At 38.2% G+C, this 16,721-nt stretch overlaps 1 protein-coding gene across 3 annotated transcripts in view; it reads left to right on the forward strand.

The window, feature by feature from the left end:
• The window catches only part of Phf8 (PHD finger protein 8), a 103,810-nt gene that overhangs the window by 42,724 nt on the left and 44,365 nt on the right, over positions 1–16,721 (forward strand). For 2 of the 3 annotated variants that reach the window (XM_036174200.1, XM_036174201.1), the window contains exons 11-14: positions 1,122–1,213; positions 4,584–4,673; positions 6,559–6,861; positions 7,603–7,706. In XM_036174200.1, coding sequence (XP_036030093.1) covers positions 1,122–1,213; positions 4,584–4,673; positions 6,559–6,861; positions 7,603–7,706 — 589 coding nt within the window. The remainder of the gene's footprint in view (positions 1–1,121; positions 1,214–4,583; positions 4,674–6,558; positions 6,862–7,602; positions 7,707–16,721) is intronic. The other variant, XM_036174203.1, reaches the window with a different exon arrangement.

Genomic DNA, 16,721 nt, shown 5'->3' on the forward strand with positions numbered 1-16,721 from the left:
GAATGTGCCTCCCTCATGGATAAGTCCCAGTCCTGACATCCTGGCATCTTCGTGCTTATTCTTGGGTAACAGCCCAGATGGAAGCCCAACTTGCTGGTTTTCCTTTCTTGGTCTTGTTTGAAATGAAGTGGGTCCCTTGCTTAAACTTGAGATTGATTCTTTAAGGAATCAGTATCTCAGTTACAAAGGACCTCATAGCCCAGTGAGTACAGTACAGTCTCTTATCCAATATTTCAAGCCCATACTCTGTCACTTTGATAGACTGTCATGTAAGTGTTCAAATGTGGAATAGCTAATGGCTCATTTACCTTTTCTGAACAGCTTAGTTCAGTAGAAAAATCTTTATAAAGCCTAAAACTGGTTATTAATGGTTTCCTCATGAAGTAAGGCAGAGCATAGGCAATTTTAGGATTTAAAAGGCAGAATAATTTAATAGAAGGAATATAGGCCTCATATTCAAATAGATGGGACTTTTTTTTCTTTTCTTTTCTTTTTTCTTTTTTTCCTTCGAGACAGGGTTTCTCTGTGTAGCTTTGTGCCTTTCCTGGAACTCACTTTGTAGACCAGGCTGGCCTCGAACTCACAGAGATCCGCCTGCCTCTGCCTCCCAAATGCTGGGATTAAATGCGTGCGCCACCAATGCCCGGCTTAGATGGGACTTTTTAGTCTATGCTCTGGCACTTACTACATGTATATCTTTGATCAAGACTCCCCTCAGGCTGGACAGTGGTGGCACACGCCTTTAATCCCAGCATTAAAGAGGCAGGCAGATCTCTGAGTTTGAGGCCATCCTGGTCTACAGAGCAAATTCCAGGACAGGCTCTAAAGCTACACAGTGAAACTCTGTCTCGAAAAACAAACAAACAAACAAACAAACAAGATTCCTCTCAGACCTTTAGTTTCCTGAACTATAAAATGGACTTTGATTACAAGGTAGATTTCAGGATTAAATGACAACTGCCTAGTGTTTAGTAAGTTCTCAGTAACTAAACACTATTAGTGTAACAGAGCCGAAGGTATCGTCAGCATTTTCTTTGGTTGTCTGACAAAGGTAACAAGTCCTTCATCCCTCTGAATGGGTGTACCGACATTCTTCTTTTTCTTTTTTCCCCCTGCTTTAGGTTTGAGAGAGAACAGGAGACACCCAGCCTCCTACTTGGTCCATGGTGGTAAAGCTCTGAACTTGGCCTTTAGAGCCTGGACAAGGAAAGAGGTAAATATGTTTATTTCTATACCTACTCAGTAGTTCTTCCTTCTGTAAAGACTAGCTACTGATAGATGTTTGGGGAGACATAAGGAATCAGAGAGGCAAATAGGCTCCTGGTTTAGAATGGAATACTGGGCTAGGAGCCTTTTTTTCTGATTTTAAGAAATAATACATGCTTATTCTTCAAAATGAGAAACATACAGAAAGTTGTTAAGAAAAAAAAGTCACCTGTAATTTTAACTGAAAGGAATTAACATTTAGTTATATTTCCTTTTGGTCTTTCTGTGTGTGTTACATTTTTTCCATTTTATTTTATGTGTATGGGTGTTTTGTCCCAATGTTTGTACAGCATGCATGCAGTGCCTGCAGAGGTCAGAAGAGGGTGTCAGATCCTCTGCAACTAGAGTTATATGCAGACTTATGTGGGTGCTGGGAATTGAACCTATCTCCTCTAGAAGAGCAGCCAGTGCCCTTAACTGCTGAGCCATCTCTAGCCTACTGTGTGCATTTTTTGAGGACACTAGAAGTAGCCTCTGGAGCACTGCATATGTTTTGTATCTTGTATCCCTGTGCCCCATATGTGCATTTAGAAACATAATTGGTATTGCATTATTTATTCTATTTTGTATCTCACTAGATTGGCTTAATTTTTTTTGTGTGTTACTCAAGTTCTCATAGATACTTAATTGCTACCTGCTATTCTTTTTCAGGATATGCTTCTTTTTTTTTTTTTTTTTTTTTCCTTCGAGACAGGGTTTCTCTGTGTAGCTTTGTGCCTTTCCTGGATCTTACTCTATAGACCAGGCTGGCCTTGAACTCACAGAGATCTGCCTGGCTCTGCCTCCCAAGTGCTGTGATTAAAGGCATGTGCCACCACCGCCCAGAGAATATGCTATTTTTATCTAATTATTTGTTTATAGTTGCTTTCTATTTCTTTCTTTATTTGGAGGGATGTAGTTACAATGAATCATATAGTAAATATCTATATTCATCAGTCCTTGCCCTATGTCTTGTTAATTCCTTCAGGATAGATTCCTGAAAGATCAATGACTGGATCAAAGTATATGAAGAAAATGTAAGGTTCTTGATTGTCAAAGTGGCTTTTAAGAACGTACCAATATTCATCTATCCGACTGAGTATAAAACAACTATAAAGATAATTCTTACTATCTGTCATAAGCTCTCTATGTACTGATTTGGAAATATCTCCAGAATTTGTCAAATGAAGGTACAGAACCATATATAGAAGCAACCATTTATGTAAAAAGGGAGGAAAGAAGAATTGTGTTTGCATATGTTCATATTTGCCTAAAGACATAATCTGTAGGGATATGGGAGCTACTGAAAAAGTAGTTACCTGTGGAGAGGGTAGAATGAAGGATGCTAGGACAGGGTAGTAGTGAGGCTTTTCAACATATATTTTTTTAATTACTTATTTTTTGAGCCATGTAAATATATTAATTTCCATTGTTTATTTTAAAAAATTCAACCTTAAGAAATGCAAAAATAGCATTGAGTTTGTTTGTGTTGGCCTGAGGTGTGGTTAATATACCCACATTAGGGAAAACAGATTTCTCCATTGTCAGTAGATATCAATTGCAGATAGCTTATATTGGCTAGGGGTGGGAGTCCATGTTATTTCGTGTGTGTGTATGTGTGTGTGTGTGTGTGTGTGTGTGTGTGTGTGTGTGTGTGTGTGTTTCTTGTTGGGTTTGTTTTGTTTGTTTGTTTTAAAGAAAGAAACAGAACAGAAAGTTGGGTGGATAGGATCTGGGAGGAACTAGGGAAGGGGAAACACATGATCAAAATATATTTGAAAAATTTTGTTTCAAAGAGTCAAAAAACAAAGAAATGTGAAATGTAGAAGAAATATCAATATAGTCTCAGGTTTCAGATTCTTTGTAGTCTCCTTCCTTCCATATAGTGACCTAAGGGGATGGTTTCAGACATTGTAGGTTTAGCCTATGTAATGTCTTCATTTATGTTACCAGCATTCCCCTGATATTTTTGAACTTCATGTTTTAGGCTTTCCCTTGTTCCCTGATCTCAGTGCACCTCTCCTTTAGCCTGTAGTTCTGTTTTTCCATCCTCCTTCAGTGTGGCTACCTTTAGTGTTATCTCTGATCCCTCCTACACTTCCAGGTTACCCTTCCAGGAACACCAAAAGAGAGTGAGTGAGTAATTCTTAAGCACTGAGTCAAGATGGAATCAGGAATCAGGAATGGCTCCAAATAGCATGGCCAAAAGGAGCTAGAGGAGAGTAGGACACTTTTAAGGAGCATAGGTGGACTCATGGAAGAAGTCTTCTTTGAAGAACAGATGATTTGCATGATAAGGAACACATGTTCCCTTCCCTCCAGTGCCCCTCCTAGCCTGGAAGGAAAGGAACCATTAAAGTTATCCAACTGGGTTACATGGGTTCTTGTTGCCCCGTATAGCCTCTACCCCAAATTCTAGATTAATTAGCTGTTAAGGGGGAAAGAATTGAACCATGAGAAATAAGGAAGTACTGGGAAACTGTATTTATCCTCTGCCTACTGAATATAGAAGCAAAATGAAAATTGGAAGAAGAAATAACAATGAAAAGGTTGATACCTATATAAAATCGTAAATCCCAATGCTTAAAAGATGACAAACAAAGACACACAACTTGCAGTTATTTCCCAGAGGTGCTATTGAGTTAGCTATGGACCTGTAGCTGCTGGTACTGAGTTATGTTCTAAATGGAGAGGTTGGTTTGTCCCAGTTGATCTCCCTAAGGTCCTTGTTTTCATGAGAGGTATGGCCCAAGTTTACAGCTAAATTCTTGGCACTTCTTGATACTGTACTTTACCATGTATTTGTAGTTTTTGTTTCTTTTAGACAGATTTTCATTATATAGCTCAACACAGTCTCAAACTTGGAATCCTCCTGTCTCAACCTCCTCAGCACTGGAATTATGGATGTGTACTTCTATGCTCAGCCAGATATATGGTCTACAAAAATTTTTTCTCAGTCTTTGGTTTGTCTTAAAGTAACAGGGGTTTTTCAAAGACAGGCTATTGTCTTCTGTAACTCCATCTTCTATTTATTTATTTGTTTATTGATTTCTTTACTGTTCATACTCTTGGTGTCTTAAGAATGAGTTGCTTAGCAAAAGCTCACAAAAATTTTCTCCTTGGTTATATAGGGTTTATATTTTTAAGTTCTAAATTTAAATCTGTAATTTTTTGTGTCTATTTCAAGAAATGCATTAATGATTTTGCTTTTATTTTGCCTATGGATATCTAGTATCCAATTGGTTCCCCATTGGTTATTGTAAAGACTATCCTTTCTTCATTGGTTACCCTTGGCATGTTTACAAGAAATCAGTTGTCTCATGCTTCTTATTTGACAGGCTCTTCCAGACCATGAGGATGAGATCCCGGAGACAGTGCGGACTGTACAGCTCATTAAAGATCTGGCTAGGGAGATCCGCTTGGTTGAAGTAAGAAGCATGGGAGAAAGGAAGGCATTTGGGAAGGGCTGGAGACTCAAGTGGCAGGTCAGGACTTTGTAGTTGGTGTAAAGCTTAGGGAAGGAATGGGAAGACTCTCTCAAGGGCCTTATTCATTCATTTAGTCATTTGTTTAAATAATTATGTGCTCTGAGTGCATGCCACACTCTGGGATAGGTTCCTGGGCTATATAAATGATGTAGGGCCTACCCACAAACTCACAGACATAGTTAATGTCTCTGAAATTCAGTTTCCTTATCTCTAAAATGAGAATAATGATACCTACTCAAGGTTGTTAAGAAGCTTAAATAAGGTAATGTGAATTGAACACTAAGTATAGTGCTTGACATGCAGTTGGCACATAATAAATTCTAATGGTGGACCATAGTGACAGTTGTAGTTGTTCTTTTGTTACTTGGACTCAGTCTCTGAAGTCTACAAAATGACAACCTCAGGTTGAAAATGATTGAAAGGCGTGTTTCAACAAGTGGCATATACCACGAGGCAGTAGTAAGAAACTCAGAGAAGCCTGGGTTCTGGTTTCTATTCTTTCACTTAAGAGCCTTTCAGAGTCTCAGTTTCCTGATCTGTAAAGTGAGGAATAATTTTACCAACCTTTCAGATCTTTGCTAGAATTGAGAGGTAATATAGAGCCCCTCGCACAGTGCCTGGCAGAGTAAGTACTCAATAAATGTGAGTCATTGTTATTAATAGACTTTGTAGTAAAGAGAAAACTCAGTGTGGGCTGGTGAAGTAGCAGAGGCACCAGAGGAGCATTGAACTTGAGGATGTTAATGTTGTCTTAGGATCTGTACAATTCTGTTTAGTGCCTAATAGATGTCTGTGTGTCTGTCTTTCCCTCCGTTCTTCCTTCCCTCTGTCGTTCTTTTCTTTTCTTTCTCTCATTGTGTATGTATGTACACATGTATGCATATCCATGCTACATGGTGGTTTGCTTCTAGAAGTTGGACTTCTGGCCTCACTGCTTATAGCATGTTGCACTATCTACACCATAGTTTACAGTGTCTACATCCTACCTCATTTTCTTCCATGTCACCTACTCAAACCTTTCAGGGGACAGTCAAAGGACTATATTTTTCCAGTTCTTACTTAACCCAATTTTGTACATACAGAATTTTGGGCTGGTTAGATGAAAACTCATGAGATAGAACATAACTTATTCATTGGTTTTCAAACATTTTAAAGCTAGAGAATCCTTTTTCCCCAAAATAAGATTTTGTATGGAAGCCAGTTTATATAACAAATCAAATCATAATTGCTTTGAATAGGATAAAGGTCAGAGACCTTAGAGCTCCCCTTGTTCCTCTCATCTGCCTTCCACATACCACCAGTCCCCAAGATTTCTCCCAGAAAGCTTAGAGAAACCACAGGACGTCTTTGAAAAACACCTTTTCAGTATTGACTTTTAAATTATACAGCTGAGCAAACAAGCTCTAGAACTTGTTCGGTCAGATAACTTTCCCTAGGTCACAGGGATAGCTATTAGCAAATTGAGAACTAGAATCTTTCTTCATAACTCCTATAGTCCATTGAGTTTGAACCACACAGATAAGTACTTGATTATTTTGTATTTTGTGTCAGCTAATCTTGGAGTCTTTTCCCTCCAGTTTTGACAGTAATCCTGGGCTTTTTCTTTGCTCGTCTTCTCTTTACTTGTCAATGGCTGGGTAAAGAAATGCCACCCAATAAATTTATGATGACTCACTGTATAGAAACCAGGGGTGTGCATATGTGGAGCACTTGTGTAAGCCACTTCCATGGCAGTACCATTAGTGCTGGGAACAGACCTCTGCTCTTAACATAGAGAGAACCCTTGAGTAAGCTCTAACCCCCCCGTGTACTAATACTCTTGTAGGACATCTTCCAACAGAACGTTGGGAAGACGAGCAATATCTTTGGGCTGCAGAGGATCTTCCCAGCCGGCTCCATCCCCTTAACCAGGCCAGCCCATTCCACTTCAGTATCCATGTCCAGGCTGTCACTGCCCTCCAAAAGTGGTTCAAAGAAGAAAGGCCTGAAGCCCAAGGATATCTTCAAGAAGGCAGAGCGAAAGGGCAAGGAGAGTTCAGCCTTGGGGCCTGCTGGCCAGTTGAGCTATAATCTCATGGACCCATACAGTCATCAGGCACTGAAGACAGGCTCTTCCCAGAAAGCAAAGGTGGGTGCTGGCCCATGGGTTCAGCCCAACCCTTTTGGGTCCCTTGGAAGAGCAGTATTTCAAAAGAGCAGGCTATCCTGTTCTGTTTCCATCTCTTAGGGTCCCTGGTGTTTGGCTACCAGTTCCACTCATTTAACAGGCATTTATTGAGACATTTTCTGTGCTGGGCACTGTGATAGGTGCTGTGGATGGAACTCAAGAGGCTGATAGGCTAATAAGAAAGATAGGTGTAAAAACAAATGAGTGAAATCAAGTGTGGATGCCACAATGAAGGGTATGAGTGGGAGTTTGAGACATAGAAGGGGGTTGATTCTATCTAGGAAGGGCTGAGGAGCTCTTTTCCAGGTACATGACACTTGAGTTGAATCTTGATATACTAAGGTGGGAATGAGATTTGAGAATGTTGTGTGTTGGGTTAGAATCTTAAACAGGTCCTTGTCTCCTCCTTTAGGGTTTCAGTTTGTCTCAATATTACGTTACCCTCTATGGGTATCTAATAATAGTACCCTCTTCCTTTTTTAGGGTATATGTTTCACAAGCTGATATGTTTTCCCCAAGCAAGCTATATATTCTCAACCTCCTACTCCCGTAATTGTTGGAGGTGGGGGTTGGGGACAGGCATATCAGAAGGCCTTGGTTCAGAGGGTTTTTGACAGTTTTGCAGTAAACCAGAGGGAACTGGCCATCTTGATTTACCTGGGAGTCTCAGACTGGTGACAACTGAGCCTCCTCCTTCTACAGTTCAACATCACTGGTACCCGCTTGAATGAATCAGATGATGACTCACCAGACATGGACCTTGGTGGCAGTGAGAATCCACTGGCTCTGTTGATGGCCAATGGCAGGTAAGTTGGGTAAAAGAAACACACAGATAACTGAGATTGCCAGTGACTATTAAAATGTGGACCTGGAGGTTGGGACATGGGTGAGGGAAGGGCATTATTTAGACTAATATTCAAATGTTAATAGATATTTTCTTTGTTCAGGAGTCATGGATAGAGGGAGAGGTCTAGAGTCTAGCTGGCAATTTTAGGAAAGATCTTGTATAGGTTCTAGAATTTTAGCAAGTTATTATGGTAGAACTACTAGAAGAAATAATTAGTGGTAGTAAGTATATGGGTTAGGAACACAGGGTTTGGGGTTGGATACATGGTTCAACTGTTAAGAGCACTTACTGCTCTTGCAGAGAACCCCAGTTCTATTTTCAGTGCCCAGATGGTAGCTCACAATCATCCATAACTCCAGTTCCAGGGAATCTGATGCCCTCTTCTGATCTCTGTGGGCACCAGGCTCACGCGTGATGTGTATACATACATGCAGACCAAACATTCATATACATAAAATAAAAATAAATAAGTCTTTAAACAAAGAACATAGATATTTTTTGGTTATTTTTATTCACTATGTGTGTAGAGGGGTGGGGATCAAGGGCAGTACATACAGGGATACCACGGCATGGGAGTGATGATCAAAAGACAACTTTTGGGAACCCATTCTTTCCTCCTGATGTGAGTTTCAGGAATCAATCTCACAGGCTTTGTGTACTTAGGGCCTTTACCTGCTGTGCAATCTTGCTATCTCAAGAACATACTTTCTAAAAATATGCTTTTATAATTAAATGCATAGGAATTCAGTTTATGGAGATCTCTGTACAAATGTATAAGAAGAAATGTTCAGTGCATCCTGCATCCTTACAATGATAAGTGCCTGAAATCATTCGAATGTTCAGGAGCATAGGTTAAATATATTATAGCATATATTTAGAATGGAGTCCATGTATTAGAGACTTGAAAAGAATGGAGCAGTTTAATATGTGTTAGCACAGAAAGATGTCCAAGATAGTGTCTTCTATTCAACTGAGTAGGGGTCTCATTATGTTGTTCAGGCTGGTCTTGAACTCCTGATCTCAAGTAATGCTCCAGCCTCCAAAGTTGTTGGCATTGTAGACATGCCTTGCTTCAAAATAGATTTTTAAATTTTTTATTCATGCCAGGGATTGAATTAAAGACTTTTTATATATGCTAGGTAGGCACTCTGCCACTGAACTACATCCTTAGTCATCCCCCCACAATCACACACACCTTTTTTTTGAGATAGGGATTACCTGTATATGTAAGACTGACCTTGAATTCACTTACGTAGGCCAAATTCATCTTGAAATCATGATCCTCCTGCCTTTGGATCCTGATTGCTGGGCTTGTGGGCATGTTCCACCACCATTTCTGGCTTGAATTGTGTATATATGCACACATGTACATACATACGTGTATTGTGTATTTTGATAGCAACATTCATTTTAAGATTTACTTTTGTGTGTGTGAGTGTCACACTTTTGATTTTTTTACCTTTATTTTATGGAGGGGGTATATACATTTCATAGTGCACATATGGAAGTCAGAGGCTGATTCAAGGGAGCTAGCTCTCTCCTTCCACTTTGTAGGTTCCAGAGAACAAACATGTCTCATTAGGATTGGTAACAAGTGCCTTTAACCACTTGAGTCAGCTCCCTGAACTGACCCTTTTAAATTTTAAAACCATATAAATGGAATTTTAAGCATCTTCTAAAATTAAAAATATAAATAAAAAGCCCATATATTGCTTTTCACTCCTACACACAATTATAGGTACGCCTTTTTAAAAGTAAAGGGGAAACCAGTTGGTATACAAAATAAATGAAATTGAACCTGGGTCCTCTTAGTGCTCTTAACCGCTGAGCTCCCATGAAAAAAAAGGTTTTTTTTTTTGGCTTTTGAGACAAGGTTTCTCTGTGTAGCTTTGGAGCCTGTCCTGGAACTCACTATGTAGCCCAGGCTGGCCTCAAACTCACAGAGATCTGCCTGCCTCTGCCTCCCAAGTGCTGGGATTAAAGGCGTGTGCCATCACTGCCGCGGTGGTGGTGGGGGCGATTTAAAGGAAAATATCATAATGAAATCTCTGCTTCCAAGCTGATTGACTGAAAAAAAAAAATCAATGAAGAAGTGAAAAAAAAAATCTGGGAGAAAACACCAGCATTAGTTGTCCATGGAGAGCACAAGGGAAGAGAGATGGGAAGAGGAAAAATGCTGGGACCACTTCTGGCTTGAACCTGTGTAGATATTGTGCATGTTACCACAGTCTCTTTGAATTAATATGTGCATCAGTCCTGTTGTATCTGGAAGGCACTGTATTCTTGGGGACATCCATTATCTTAGGTTCTTACAATCTTGCGGAAAGGAAAGACACAGCGGTAAAGGGTAAGATTTCAGCTCTCAGCTATTGCTCTGACCTCTTGGCTTTTAACTCTACAATTGGCTCCGTGTTTCTTATTTAACAAGATGGTTACATCTACATTCTGTCTCCTCTTCTGCATAGTTCCCTAAACTCTGAGGGGAGGAATTTGATGAAGACATCCCATTTAGGACTAAGTGTTCCAAAGTTTCTCACTCTCTACACATGACTCAGTTGTGGGTCTCTATGTTAATTCTCATCTGCTGCAAGAAGAAGCTTCTCTGATGTGGGTTAATCAAGGCACTGATCTATGGGGACCATAGGTAGCAATATGTCATTAGGAGTCATTTTTTGCTATGTTCCTTTAGCAGAAGTCACTATGATATTTTCATGCATATATATAACCTGTATTTGCTTTATATTTACTTCCCTACTACCATCCTCTATCCTCCTTAACTTCTGCCACTGATCTGCTTTTCCTCACAAATAATTAGTCTTTCTGCTTGTGTGTGTGTGTACATATGTGTATATAGCTAAATATAGATGCAATATTTTTCTTTCCTCTTTGTCCTCTCTTGTTCTACCTCTTCCTCTAAATCCCCATCTTTCCAGATATATGTCTGTTCATTTAAGCAAGTATATATATTTATTATATATTTTATACTTGCTACTCAAAACCTTTGACAATGGTTATCTCTAGAAAGTAGGAGAAAGGAAAAGGAGAGAGTACAAAAATTCACTTATGTGGAATTAATGTTGCATTAGGTTATCACTCTGTAGTTCAGACTGGCCTGGTATTTGCTATGTAGCTCAGCTAGATTGAGCCTTGAGCTTGATTGAGGTGACTCCCATGCCTTAGCCTTCCAGATGCTGAGAGATTACAGATGAGTGCCAACATACCTGGCTGAAAAAATACACAGTAGTGAAAGTCTAAAATCCAATATGAAGCTCCACAGGTTCAGAAGGTTTACTTTGTACAGAAGTTCACTGAGATGTATAGATCATGGGTCTGGTTAATTTCAGTGTAAAATTTTTATTAGCAAGTTATCTATAATAAAGTTATAAAATTTAAAGTACTTTTTAAGGAACATTTTCCAAAAGAATAAAAGAAAAGTTGTTAATTAAATCATGATCTTGGTAATCAGTCAGTCCTGAGTTTGAATCTCAGTTCTAACATATATTTCCTGTGTGACATGGCAAATTAATACTTAGTATTTTCAAAATATCTCTTCTGTAGGCAAAATATACTTTAGGAGTTGGAGGTGATTAAATCAGATAATGTATATAACATTCTTATAAGGCATAGTACATGATGTTATGTGCTTAATAAATGGTAGGCCTTATAAGTTTGTTGATAATGAAAATGAAAGGTCATGATGATGATGATGATGATGTGATTATGGCCAGAGGCTAAGTATGTCACCAGTAAACTATGATTTATTTAGGGAACCAGAGGGAGGGAAAGGCAAGCCAGAGTTACTATCTGGAACCTTTTTTTTATATATATAGATTTATTTATTTACTATGTGTACAGTATTCTGTTTGCATGTTCCCTGCAGCCCAGAAGAGGGAGCCAGATCTCATTACAGATGGTTGTGAGCCACCATGTGGGTGCTGGGAATTGAACTCAGGACCTCTGGAAGAACATTCAGTGTTCTTAACCTCTGAGCTGTCTCTCCAGCCCACTATCTGTAATCTTAAAACTGAATTCAGTAACGAAGTACAGAGTGCCAGTGATGTAGGAACACAAAGATACCTAGCCTCTTTGTAGAAAAGGGTTCTTTTTAGATCCTAAGGGAAAGTGTATTAGGTCTGCCTGGCTAGTAAGGGAAAAGGGTAGAGTCTGAAAGCAGTGGAGCTGTCCTTGGAATGTGATTACCCAGTAGCTAACGAGTAATACTGAAGAGAATGTTGAGCTCTGCCTATTTTCACAGCTTCTGGCAGGTCTCCTGGGGAGGAGACAATTATGGGTCCAATTGTAATTACTAGTCAGATATAGTATAAAGAGATCTCTGTGCCCCTCCCCACAGTCTTGTACTTGTGCTGTTTCTATTAACCTGCTGCAGATGCCAGAGGTGTTATTAAATGAAGTGAGAGAGTATACAAATATTTATAAATAAAGTATGTCTGGGCTTTTTCCAAATTGAATATATTGCAGGAGTGAGATGTAGATGAAACAAGATTGGCTATATGTCATAAATCCTGAAATTCAGCTGGATGATAAATATGTGGTATTTATTATACATTTAAATTTTTCATAATTAAAAACCAAAAGAGTAGGTGATAAATAGATGTCATTGAATAATTGCTGTGTGTCAAACTATCTTAGCTGTTTATATACATTATTTTATGTAGTCCTTATAGTCCTCAATATTAGTATAGTACTTCCATGTTATACATATGAAAACTGTGATTCAGACAGTTTCATTATACTATTTGTCATCATTGGGTCTTTGCTATGTGACAGACTCTGTATTAACATTAACTGCACGAGCTAGAAAACAGGTCAATCTAATTCACTGGAAGACATTTTGGCCAAATAGCTGTTTGATAAATATATGAGTATTCTGATTTACTAGAAACATTCCTTTTTACTATCTAAAATTGTCTTCCATGTGTTAACAGGATAATCTAAACAACTTTGTGTTTTCCATTCCCTTCGCATATGTGTTGCATATATTATATGTATACGTGTATATGATTATGCATATATGTTGTAGAGATACAGATAGACAGACAGACACACAGGATTCTCATTATGTAGCCCTTGCTGGCCTAGGAATCCCTATGTAGACTGTGCTGGCCTTGAACTCACAGGGAGCTGTCTGCCTCTGCCTCACAATAGCTGAGATTAGAGTGTGCCACCATGTCTGGCATGTATACGTATATTTTTATTAACACAGAGTATTTGTATATATTTATAAGGTACAATGTAATATTGGGTAGTTACTGACTCAGTAATGTTCTAAAATTTTTGAATGCATTCTGTACTACTTTGAGATATATAAGGCAGTGTTAATTATATTAATCCTATTATACTATAGAATACCAGAACTTAGTCTTTAATGAAATGATAATAACATTATGCCTATTGATTGACCTATTTTCTCTGTCTTTTCTATTCTTCCCAGTCTCTGAACTATAAAATAACTCTTAAAGATAATACTTATTAGTAATTTGCATACTATAAATTAACTTGCTCAAGTATATAATTGAATTTTGTTAAGTTTATACACTAGTCCAGTTATTATAGTTTAGAACATTTCTTTTACCCTTCTTTTTTTTTTTGAGCTGAGGATCGAACCCAGGGCCTTGTGCTTGCTAGGTGAGCGCTCTACCACTGAGCTAAATCCCCAACCCTCTTTTACCCTTCTTATCCAAGGTTAAAACTATCTTATCACTACTTATATATTTATCTCTATGGATTTTCTTTTTCTGGACATTTTATATAAATGAAATTATATATATGGTCTTTTATGTCTAGCTTCTTTCACTTGGGGTATACTATTTTTGTGATTCATTTATAATATAGCAAGGAACTATTATTAGTTGGTTCATTTTATTGTTGAATAATATTCCTTTTTCTGTATATACCACATTTTTTTATTTATTCACTATTTCATAATTATTTGGATTGCTTCTACTTTGAGCCAAAAGAAATAATGATGAACAATGATGCTTTGAACATTCATGTTCAAGAGTTTTTGTTTTTGTATATGTATGTGTGTGTTATGTATACATGTGCATGTTTGTGCACATTTAAGGTTGGTTTCAAATGGCTTCTTCAGTGTTTCTCCACATTTTATACTGAGGCAAGATCTCTTAGCTGGAAGCTCTCCTTTTCTGCTAGTCTGGCTAGCCAGCCTGCTCTGGAAATTCACTGTCTATGCTCCCGGCTACAAGTTTTTATGTGGATATATATTTTGGTTTCAAGAAATGGCTAAAAATTATTTCAAAGTGCATGTCCATCATTTTACATTTTAGACCAGCAATAATAAAGTTGTATCTCCTGTGGTTTTTGTTCATTTGTTTGTTTGATTGGTTTTTGATTTTTTTTAAGACAGGGTTTCTCTGTGTAGCCCTGACTATCCTGTAGACCTGGCTGGTCTTGAACTCACACAGAGATCTGCCTGCCTCTGTGGGATTAAACACCACCAAGCTCTCCTGTATATTTTGTATGAGTCACTTGAGACTTAGTTTTAGAGTTAAGAGATCTGTTTGTTAGAACAAGCAATGCACTTCATTATTTTCTAGTCATGTGTGGTTTGGGTGTTGTTTCTGTCATAATATATTTTAAATTAAAATATTTTTTGATAGCGTCTCTTGTTTTCAAGCTAGCCACAAAGTTGTGCTTTAGCTGAAACTGGGCTTGACCTCCTGATTCTTCTACCTCTACCTTCCAAGTGCTAGGAGTACAGAAGTGTACTACCATGCTATGTTCATTGTACATTTTAAAAAAAATTTTACTTGTGTGTGTGTGTCTGTATATGTGCAGGTATCTGTGGAGCCCAGAAGAGGGCATCTCATCTCTTGGAGCTAGAGTTACAGATTGTTGTGAGTCACCTGGCCTGGGTGCTGGGATTCAAACCCAGGTCGTTTGCAACAGTAGCAGCTGCTCTTAACTGATGAGCCATTTATCCAGTCCCGTATATTGTTGTTGTTTTAAAATAAAGATTAAGGGAGTGTTTTGTTTTGTTTTGTTTTTGATTGTTGGGGATGGAAACCAAAGCCTCATACAAACTAGACAAAGTGCTATACCAGTGAGCCTTAACCCTTAAACATTTTATAGTTAATTGATGCTGTGTAATGTTTTATAATACATCTATATTGTGAAATAACTACCAACCTCAAAATAATTAACATATTTATTTATAGGATTAGAAAGTTTCAGGTGTGCAGGGCAATATTGTTGATTAAATAATCAATAAGACCTCTAGAACATACTCTTCCACATAGCTGCAGCATTGTACCTCTTAACCAATCTCTCTCCCATCACACCTTATCCTTCATAACTACCATTGTACTCTTTACTTACACAAATTTCTGGGTTTTTCTTTATTTCATATAAAAGTCTAGGTTTTTCTTTATTTCATATAAAAGTCAGATCATGCTTTTTTCTGTATGGCTTATTTCACTTAGCATAACATCCTGCTGTAGATGTATCCAAATTATCAAAACTAATCAGAAATTTTTTGGACATAGATTTTTTTTCTTTGTATCCCAGGCTAACCTAAAATTCACCATCCTCCTCCCTTAGCCTCTGGAGTACTGGGATGATGGGTATGCCCCACCATATCTTACTCAGTATAGTTTACCTAGTGACTAATGGTGTGGAATATATATATTTTTGTTGGGTTTTTTTTTTGAGACAGGGTTTCTCTGTGTAGCTTGGTGCCTTTCCTGGACTCCATTTGGAGACTAGGCTGGCCTCGAACTCACAGAGATCCATTTGCTTCTGCCTCCTGAGTGCTGGGATTAAAGGCGTGCACCGCCCGGCAAGAATTCGTTAAATATTCTGGGTACAGATCTTTACTAGATAAATGATTTGCTAATATTTTTCAGTCTTTGGCATGACTCCCTTCTTCTTTTCTTTGCTTTCTTTTATATTGAGACAGGGTCTTGCTATGTAGCCTAGGCTAGTCTTGAACTCTTCCTCCTGCAATGCTGAAATTACAGGCTTGTGCTACTGTATCTACCTTGACTTTTCTTTTTTGGGCGTGATTTATTTATTTATTTATTTGTTTGTTTGTTTATTTATTTATTATTTTTTGAGTTAAGGTTTCTCTTTGTAGCCCTGGCTGTCTGAGAACTCCCTCTGTAGACCATGCTGGGTTTGAACTCACAGAGATTTGCTTGCCTCTGCCTCCCAAGTGCTGAGATTAAAGGCATGCTCCACCACTGCCCAGTAGACAATGTCTTATTTTATAACTCTGGCTGCCTTGGATTTTGTTACATAGACCAGGCAGGCCTCAAACTCACAGAGATCTGCCTGCCTCTGCCTTCAAGGTATTGGGAATAAAGATGTGCACCTGCCTGCCCAGCATATACATCTATTCTTATGCCAATCTCATAGTACCTCAATTGCTTTAGCATAAGTTTTGAAACTGAGTAGTTTAAGTCTTTCGATTTTTTTTTTCAGAAGTGTTATCTATTTTAGGTTCTTCCTTTCATGTCAAGTTTTTAAAAATCATTTATTCTTTGACAGTATTATACATATACTCAACGCATTTGTTGTTCTAAGAACAGTTGAACATTTATTTTTGTAGTAATTTTTTGTCTTGTTTTTCAAGACAGGGTTTCTTTTATAGCCTTATCTGCCCTGGAACTTGCTCTGTAGACCAGGTTAGCCTCAAACTTGCAGAGATTCATCTGCTTTTGCCTCCTGAGTGCTGTACTTAAAGTTGTGCACCACCACTGCCTGGCTAATAATTTTTGAGAATTTAATCTTAATATAAACCTGCGCAATGACCACAGTAGTTGTCATTCCAACATGAATAGGGGAAATATCATGCCCAGGTGAAGAGCTACAGGCAAGGGAGAATCAATCTTCTCCAGGAATGAGGCACCTAATAGGTTATCCAATCACATGTATTCAGCCCTAAATACATAAACATACAAAAAGCACTAAATGGATTCAGTAGGTTGTATTTACG

This window comes from Onychomys torridus, chromosome X (assembly GCF_903995425.1).
Source record: "Onychomys torridus chromosome X, mOncTor1.1, whole genome shotgun sequence".
NCBI classification, from domain to species: Eukaryota; Metazoa; Chordata; class Mammalia; order Rodentia; family Cricetidae; genus Onychomys; species Onychomys torridus.